Source organism: Rhyacophila brunnea, unplaced genomic scaffold (genome assembly GCF_057557595.1).
Source record: "Rhyacophila brunnea isolate RB1 unplaced genomic scaffold, BYU_Rbru_1.0 scaffold_13, whole genome shotgun sequence".
In the NCBI taxonomy this organism is placed as follows: domain Eukaryota; kingdom Metazoa; phylum Arthropoda; class Insecta; order Trichoptera; family Rhyacophilidae; genus Rhyacophila; species Rhyacophila brunnea.
This window is the reverse complement of record NW_028232785.1, coordinates 28960715-28970411: the sequence shown is the minus strand read 5'-3', so window position 1 is coordinate 28970411 and position 9697 is coordinate 28960715. Positions and strand designations below refer to the sequence as shown.

The window sequence follows — 9697 nt, the reverse complement described above, 5'->3', positions numbered from 1 at the left end:
GGTTACTTACCAATTTTACTGTAAGTACGAATTGAGTATCGGGCTCTTAGTTTGTGTTCTCCTAATTATTTAATGAATACATACATGCAGCAATACAAACAGTTAACGTTGCCTTAATGAGTGTTTTCTTCAAAACTCAATAATTACCCAGTATTAATTAACCGATCATAATAATTAAGACACTAGGAGTACGGAGATTTATTGAAATTTTAAACGTCAACCTTTGATAAAATTCGGCGAATAGAGAAGCAAATGTTACAATAATTATAAAATTAAATGTACCCCATGTCCTGGTATGTAATCTGAATGCGAACATCCGGGTTGAGGATCTTCATCAGAAAATGGTGGCGTTTCGTCTTCAGTGAATTCGCGCATTATGTCAGTCTCAGCTTTGATACCAGTGACACCCGTCGCAGAGAACTGAAATAAACAACGTTTCATATAACATGTTGTCAATAAGTACATATTATTAATATAACAAATTAAAACGTTATTATCTAGGTGAAAGTAGGCTGTTAAGATCCGACATAAATAGTGCACACTAAACATTATCAGGCATTCTTATCTGTTTTCATTAAATTAGTATTTAAAATTCCATTAAACCCTGCCTAAACTAAACCATAATATCGCGGTTAATAATAAACGCTATCAAAAATTGATTTACTATTGCCAATCGGCTTGTGTATTTTAGTATCAAAGTAGTAGTATAAAGCCTCCCCCACACCAAAGCGAATATTCGCGGCGAATATTCGCAGCGAATTATTCGCCAATCAAGCTCGTATTGGCTTACGGGACAGAGCACGCTTGCGCGACCGCCTTGCGTCTTGAGTGCGAATTTGCAGCGAATATTCGCTGCGATTTTCGGGAACTCTGTCGACAGCGAATTTATTCGCGGCGGACAATTTCGCCAAGGGAATTAGTAAAATCAAAATGGCGAAGACATTGAGCAGCTGATCGAGTTGGTCCGGAAATATCCAATCCTTTATGATTTCTCTGACAGTGACTACAAAACATAAGAAAGAAAGATAAGATATGGGATGAAATTGGCAGGGAAATTGTTGAAAATGGTATGAAGGTCGTCATAATAATATTATGTAGGTATCTTTGTCTAACCAAAGTATGTAAAGTTTTTTGACAGGATGAATACGCTATTATAAATAAATAACTTTAATCTAAGGTCCCGATATTTAAAAAATACATATTAATTTGCGTCATACACAGCCTTTAATAACAGAAACTTTATAACTTTGATTGTTAGTGCACTGACAGTTCTAACTTATTGCGATCGTTTGACGTTTTGGTTTCGACTTTCGAGCAGTCATATCAATAATGTTATAATTAGGTATCATTTACAATACCTACTTCAATCATATTCGGTATCGGTCACGTAAATACCCATGTTATATTCGTTGATAATATTTTTTTAGGTTAGATAGGTACCTAGTCTTTAAGATTATTTTTTTGCATCTAACATTATGCAGCATAGCATTTCTATTGTAGCTAAAGATATAATATACATATAGGTAGATAAGTAGGTACTCCATGTCGTCATTGTGGTATTTTGTAAGGTTTTAGACCAAAAACCTTACATACTACTTACTATCGGGTTATTTACAGTAGGACATACCTAGGTTGTGTTTGTTTTTTGATCTCAAGAGACCTCAATCACAAAAACGATATTATGTACCTATATACCTACTAGGTATATATTTCCTTCATTATGTATAGGTATATTGAGCTAATAAACTGGTTTTGCCCAGTGCCGACCGCGAACCAAGATAATATCTACATGTTCCATGTACCTATCTAACATAACCAATGTTTTCTGTTTCACATTAATTTGTATACCTACAAACATTTTAAACTTAATTGAGATGTTCTTAAACTTCTGTTCATGTAATATTATGTAGGTAGGTATATCTTGGTCTGCATTAGGCAATAAGATTAATAATTTTATGTGCATGTAAATATAAAGGTCAGATACCTCCTCTAAGTACATAATATTATATTATCATCATGGATACCTACCTGAATGATGTTGGAGATATACTAATGCTTTGTGATGAATTTAATTTTCGCAAAGATCTTCAACCTTTCAACGTAGGTACAAAGCACCAGAAGAAATTAAAAATGAAACCCCCGGCATTAACAGGAATAAAATAATATTTCATCATAAACATCAGTCGGGGTCATTCCACTGCTAGATGAAAGCCTCTTCTAGCTCCTTCTACTATTTTCGGTCTCTAGTTCTTCGCTGCTACATACTTTTATTGTACTTCACGTGAACAAAGAGATCAACTAAGTGAAGTGTCAATCAACAAAAGTGGCATTTGTGCACAATGTTAATGAATTTTCCAAAACATTAAGTGTGATAATATAATATACAAGGATGAATAAGGCGTGGGCGAGGGCCAAGGTCCATTTTATGATTCCTCTATTGATGTACCTATTTTTATTAAGAAAAATGTTTGCCGTAGAATGGGGTGAATACTGAATAGACCCTTTTTAAAATTTCTATTTTTCTGCTACACATTATTCGGACAAATATGAATGACTTAAAACCTGTTTCTATGGACATAATCATACTCTAAAATATTTTTAAACTACCATTTATTATCAAACAGCCAATTTTGTGTGATGTTTCTTTCTATCCAGCGTTGGGGTGATTATAGACATGGCGGGTGGATAGAATCGAATAATGGTAATTTCCTAATGTTAAAAATGTAATTAAGTACCTACTGTACATTACAAATTTATGTAGGTACATTTAAGTATGTAAATCAAAATCAAAAATATAAATTTAAATGTTATACAACACAGTATCATGTAAGTATTTAAAAAAACATATACCTACATAAACATCTATTTATCCAAGAATTATTTGATACTTGAATCTGTATTTTATATACCATATTCGATGGATGTATGTGGTGTATTTTGTAATATATTTGGTACGTATTTATTATTTAACTAAGCGTATTTAATTTGCTACGTGACCTGTAGCTCTTTTATAATCACAAATTATTGTTGAATGTTCCGAAAATGAGTTTATGTGCCGAAACAGCTGTCAAGGTAAATGACTCAGTTAAAGTAGAATTAACAAAAATAACTATATTTCAAAACCATTATAATCCATCTACCATATAAACACCATTTCAAGTAATAAAGAAATAAAAAGTCACCTAATTAAATAATATTGTACTATCTATATACCCACTTAATTTTCATTTAAAGTTGTAAAACGCCCGGTTACTAAATAGAGGAAGGACAGAGTCTTCTGGCACGACCGAATCACATTGGAACGGTGTTATTGTCATTTGAAAGTAACAATACTGACACCTAAATGAGTCGCCTGCACTGCCAGAATCATCTGAACCCTGTCTACCTATCTATATACAATTTATTGTTATTTTTTTTCATATTTGTCCATTTTATTACAATATCGTGTTACTTTTAAAGCTCATTGTAATTCTAATAATTATATAAATATTTTTCTTGTATTCTGTGCAAAAATGATTATTAAAACTTTCTTAACCTAAACCAAGTATTTTTTATTGAATGATCCTGCAAAAATATTCAAGTACAGTTAAGTGACATATTTTGTTTCGGTGTATAAGCCATAAATAAATATACATAAATTATATTTAATATATACATGTATACTGTATGTATAGCCACGGTTGGTCTTGCACTTGTTGCTGTAGCTATGCGATCTGGTGTGGTCCATTATCCAAAAACACTCAATCACATCCCTGGTCAAACAGCGGGCAGCCGTGTAGTGAGTCTGGCTGGCCTATGGTGGCACTAGAATGATTTCAATATACACAGTCTGTTAATTTGAATATGTTTTCGACTGAAAGTTGTAAAAATATTAGAAATCAGGATTTAAATAATTAAAAAACTGTTTCATTAAATATCATATTCATACCTATGCAAAATTTTGATTCCTTTGAAGTACCTATACAAAATACGGATGAATATAAACCAAACAAAAATATTTGTTACTGGTACTGCCATAGTAAAGTAAAGTTTAACATACTTCCCTAATAAAACAAAATTCCCAATTCTTGTCGTTCTGTAGATGTTTCATTTCAGTTTTTACCAACGATCCACTAAATATGAATTGGTCATAAACACTCAAAGGAAATCTGGCACTCACTGCCAGAATGTCCATGTCAGATACCTGCATAAAAATAAATGTCATGTTATGATATTATACGTAATGAATATGAATGTATCAGAAACAACATAGATTTTATTACGAATTTCACAGTTACAGAAAATTTTCTGCGCTCATTTTTGAAAGTCTCCAAGTATGACGGGTATATTCGCACATGGGTGCAGTTAATGCACCCAATGATTTTCGGGAAACCTGCCCTTTCTTGAAGTCTGAAATTAAAAAATATTTTTACCGACACAAAATAATATTCCCGTTAAATTCTTATTGAGTAGGTAATTTACTTGTTGTGTCTATGCGCAGTTACTCTAGTTACATGACATGTACATTGTAATATTGTATAAATTGATCAGAGGGTATCAACACAACACTAAAGACTGTCAGCGCTGTATGGCGACTGTATGTAAGTATTACTAAGCACTGCTATTATAGCATCGGACACGTTTCCTATGCATCTGCTTACTGATGCCTGGCTCATTGCGCAGAAGACTTGGCCTACCCGTTTTTGGTACGCTCCCTCTGCGTAGAAACGCAAAATAGTCAAAATCTACAATTCAAATAACGGAGACATGTTATTTCAATAGCATATTACCTTCAAATCCTGTTAACCCTTCATGGTAAATGCTTATTTATAATATGTGCAGTTATGAAACTGAGTAAATCTATCTTACCTATGAGCCATGGCAATCTTGCCCTGTCATAAAGTAAGGTTATATTAAATGTCGATGTAATTTGTCGCACGCCATCTCATTATATCTTCAGCGTGTAATAAGCATTCAGAAGACGTGTACATTTTGTCAACACACAACTGTCACTTTGACATTCGTATATGTATTTAGTCTATGGCTGCATCCAATGCTGCCACCTTGTTTCAGATAATTAAAATACACTTTACGCAAAGTGGGTAAAAGTTGTAGCAATTCTGAAAGCGCTATAGTGTACGTGTATTTTTTATATTTAATTCATAAAAATTATAGAATAATTGGCGTAAAATATTAATAATATTTACAATTTTAAATCTGGCGCGTAAATAAAATTATTTAGTCTATGGCTGCGTCGCTGACGCTTTGGTGTGGGGCCAAACGCGAAATTCGCATCAAATCCAAGCGGTAGCGACAGCGATAGCGAGGGCGTTGCGAATTCGCTGCGAATATTCGCTTTGGTTTGGGGGAGGCTTAAAATGTAGATTTTAAAGGTAATTTAAAATGCTCGTTAATTACCATCGATAAGCCGCCTGGTCATTACGCAACATGTGCGACTTTAGCGTCCAATGACTTAATTACTGTAATTATGTACTTTTTTTTCTAAAAAAAGTTATTTTGTTTGTTATATTATATTTTCTCAGAAGCAGTGGCGGCCGGTAGTCTTCAGAATAGCATTTTCTGGTAGTGCGCAATGGTTTACCTTCTATAAAGAGAAGATCTTTTTCTTTCACCCTGTCACTACCCAGCATTCGAGCAAAGGGCAAGCACAAGTTCGCGCCACTTCCCTTGATCCATCGCCAACTCTTGCGCCTTCCGCCATGTCAGGCCTGCATCACGTAGGTCACTTTTGTGGCACCGCTGCAGGGTGAGTGAGGGCCGGCAATGGCGACGGAGCCCTTGAGGCTGTGCCATAAGGGTACAACGTGTCACACTTTTTGGCGACATCCGGAGCACGTGTCCTAGCCACGTAAGGTCGTAAAGCGTCTTTTCATGATTGCCTCAATCACCGAAGGCTACCGTGTTCTCAGAAGATAAATTAAATATGTCTTTGTTTATTTATACTATTTCTCAAAAAAGATTTGAACAGCAAGAATGGTTTAATATCAATAAAGAAATATAAATGTCACAGTTTATGGCTTACGCTCTGAGCGAACAAAGCTTTAGCCAAATAAATAACCGCTGAAGTGTTTTTTTATTTTTTTGAATGAATTTGAGTGGTTTAGAAATAAACGCGGCAGGTTTTTTATTTTCGTAAAATGTTGGCGATTCATTAAATATTTGAACTGTAAAAATATTAAAAATTAACTCCCCAACATAGTTATAAAACAGAAACTAGCGTTTTTGTTTCTAGGGTCCTTCGTTTCGTGCGCCGATCTAAAAGTGTGTAAAAAATTCTACACAAAACGCCATTACAGGAACATTCGGTTACCGTTTAAGCAGTATACAATGACCTCATTGTAATTCTGTGCAAACTGAAAATCTATTTGGACGCAATCGTTTTGCGCTCATGAACGGAGAATTGTTAATAATACTGCTACATGTTCTACTTCGCGAAGTGAGTGATACACGTATGAATAACAATGAAAAGTTGAGCGATGTCTTCAAAAATGCAGGCAGTGCGTTGCACTTGCATGGTATTAGAGGAGCCGGCGCTGCTCAGAAGTGTTTTCAAAATTATGTATGTTCAATATATAAAATACCATTAAAATGTTAATATTTTATAAAGGATGACATCAACACAAAAACGTTGATCTTCGGTTGGTGTTTGTAGAAGTAGAATCTTAACGACATAGGTAACTGCAAATTACAGCCTTGTAGTCAATCCTTTCGCTGAATGAAGTGACGTTAACCGCCCACAACAAAACCGACAGAAAATTCCCGAAGTAAGTCCCGCAGTTCACACTGATCAGTTTAGCAACTACTCAGAGTGAGCTGTGGATGATGAAAGTCGACCTAAACGGTCAAGAATAAATCATAAATAAGTACGAGTATTATGGAAAAAATTACATAGGAATAGTTTCGTAAATTTTGTTGGTACTTCTCGCGTACATCGCGAATCATTATATATCTGAGATATTTTATTGTATTATCAATTTGAAATCACAGATCAAATTTAATCTGCAATTGCGATTGTATAGAACCATGTGAAAGCTGTACGTTTCAAATACTATTATTGTCATGCAAATTCACGCGAATATTGTCGCGCGACTTCTCGTTCCAACAGATGCTATACAACCCTTTGTGTTAGATAGATTTAATCATTATGATAATTTTAATGTTTGGGGGGTGACAGGGCCTCGTGCCCCCCCCCCCCCCCCCCCTGGGTGCGCCACTGAGTTTGAGAGGTAAGATATTAATCGACGCAACGTATCTCTTCACTCTTCCTAATCAAATCTGATTGGCTCGCGTATCGCGAGAGAAGTTGTATGGAATATTAAAGATATCAAAATACCTTATTTCCAAATCTTCTATCTTTCTCGAAAACTTATTCTATCTTGTGTATACCTTTTTTGGGCAAATCTTTGCGTAATTGCCGACCCCCATCTAAGAGTATGCTCTTAGCTTTTCACCTATTATTCTAGTGTCCACTGTGAGAAATGGTGGAAGTAGGCATATGAAATTCGCAGTATGCCTGCAGGCCATCAGCCTTTATCTAATCACCCACCCTTCATATCGTAAAATTACAACCGGTGCATTTAACCACGAATTTTCTTCTCGGTAAAAAGGGACGGGAGGGTTTTCCCTCTGTGGCAAAACTCCCTCCCGATGTCCCTCTGGACCACTATAAAAGAGGATAATATCTCTGTACAAATCAGTTCCGTCCCAGTGATATTCTCCGAGCACGTGAAAGACTTCTCTGGTCTGCTACGCACTCTTCGTTAACAGTTTCGGTATAATACGTACCCGCGAATAAAAACCTCTACGAGTTTTACTCCTCGCTAAACAGTCGTCACTCTTCTATGACGTCACACACACAGTAACCGCGAAACTAGTGCTCAACGTTACGATCAGCTGTTCTACTACGAACACAAAATAAATACGCGTACGATATTCTAAATTTAATCAAGACGCTTTCCTCTCAAATTAAAATAGTATTATTAAGTTTAAACTTTAACAATAATCATATAAAACTATTTTCAATTATAATTATATGCCAAATCTAAGATTACAAATAATTAAATGAATAAATAAACATTTTACAGCTTTAACTTATAAACTGAGTTCCTCAAGTAAAAGACTATTAACTGTATTTATAAAAACATCTTATAAACAATTACGAGTTTTATTATAACTTTCTATAAGTTCGAACTCCGACCAAAGACAATAACTAAGTTAGTTCGTAGAATTCTTAATATAAACTATATATTTTTTTATATTCTACTGTGACCTTGGCCCTAGACAAGAGGGCTGTGTCATAGACAATAAATGTCATTAAAATAAAGCGAGTTTTATACATCAGTGCCTATATTGGAGCACCATCAACGAGTGCATCTACCGTCTACTCCGATTCCTCACTAAGGTGATTTCCTCTCACGACACTTGAGCTAGTCGAGCATAGGAGTTCGCCATATTTGACCCCCACACACATCAGACGCTGTCACCCCAAGTAGGTGTAACGTCAGAGGGGCATATAATCGTTGGTGCCGATCAGACGGGACTGTCAAGGAACGTCTCTCGACAATATGTCTGAAACGAATTCTACAGTTTTTTGACATATTGTTCGGCGCGGAGCTGATACTCTGGAGAGACATGTAGTTTTGGGTAGCCTCCAAGGCAGACGAAGCGGAGGAAGAGCGACCAAGTAAAAGAGCTGACTGAGGGCAGCCTTTACTCTGTCCTGATAGAAGCAGAGGATTGAGAGGAGCTGAAATTCTTGATCGCTCAAAAGATGATAACATGCCAAGGTGGTTACCATCCTCTGACCTCTACCATGAGGGAACGACTAAGAACTAATGGGAAACATTGAAAATATACAGATGAATTGTGCTTTTATTTAGCGATAATAACCGTTTACACGTAAAAGTGCTGACTGTCGCCAATCTCATTCTTAAATAGTAAGCGAGACGCCATGTTGTCATTTTATGCTACCTTTTGACATGTCGCCAAGATCGGTTAACTTCAAAATGAGACTGCGCAGTGTAGTTTGTTTTATTTCCTGCAGGTTTGCAAGTATCGCTCTACTGCGCAAGCGAAGATTTCAAACAAATACCAAATGTCGCGTGAAAATTCAGAAGCGAACTTTTTTGATTCATGCAAGGAATCTTGCATCTTGCACGATAATACATGTTTACATGTGCATTTTCTTTTTATGGCCGCGATAATACGTACTGTCAGCAGTAAATCAATGTACGTGTGAACGGGGTATAAAGCTAATAATTATGAATAGTAAAAAAAACTAACCTCAAAATTGCAAATGGGATCGTCTCTATTCTCTTGCTTTACATAAGTGCTGGCGTCAGGATTATTTGGATGCCTAATTATTGGTGCATCAATCGAAGGTTTATCCTCTGTATTACACTGGTCTCCATCACAATATTCTCGCTTTACATCCATGTTTGCGAGCGTACATACGACATACACCTTCGTACCAACGTTTTCCAAACCATAGATACTTTAGCGCAGTGTTGCCATCTTTTTCTCACCGAAATTTATTTAGCCCATCCAAGAAATTATCGTATTTCGGCAATTATTATTATAGTGCGCGTTTCCATCTTTGTTGAAAATGTACAAATGAGTTTATTTTTGTTTCTCGCACAAAAAAAAAGAGCTTTTGCGAAATTCCGAGGGCATTTATGGATCACTTCCGACAAAAAAT

The 9697-nt window shown here is 35.7% G+C and overlaps 2 protein-coding genes across 6 annotated transcripts; both read right to left on the bottom strand.

Annotated features, from left to right (window-relative positions):
• Nucleotides 1-264: 264 nt before the first annotated feature.
• Nucleotides 265-9457, bottom strand: LOC147077190 (uncharacterized). The gene is made up of 2 exons (XM_085941020.1): nucleotides 9283-9457; nucleotides 265-420 (listed from the first exon to the last, which is right to left on the bottom strand). Exons 1-2 carry the CDS (start codon nucleotides 9433-9435, stop codon nucleotides 265-267), a joined length of 309 nt encoding a protein of 102 aa, XP_085797146.1. The 5' UTR covers nucleotides 9436-9457.
• On the bottom strand, nucleotides 3537-5010 carry LOC147077191 (uncharacterized). 5 transcript variants are annotated; one of them, XM_085941458.1, is made up of 4 exons: nucleotides 4849-5010; nucleotides 4278-4389; nucleotides 4040-4183; nucleotides 3537-3804 (listed from the first exon to the last, which is right to left on the bottom strand). In XM_085941458.1, exons 1-4 carry the CDS (start codon nucleotides 4857-4859, stop codon nucleotides 3757-3759), a joined length of 315 nt encoding a protein of 104 aa, XP_085797584.1. In that variant the 5' UTR covers nucleotides 4860-5010; the 3' UTR covers nucleotides 3537-3756. The 5 variants fall into 5 exon arrangements, 1 of the variants encoding a protein (XP_085797584.1); XR_015069782.1 differs by lacking the exon at nucleotides 4278-4389 and having other exon boundaries at nucleotides 3538-3804; nucleotides 4849-4996; XR_015069783.1 differs by lacking the exon at nucleotides 4278-4389 and having other exon boundaries at nucleotides 3545-3804; nucleotides 3929-4183; nucleotides 4849-4996.
• Nucleotides 9458-9697: the final 240 nt, after the last annotated feature.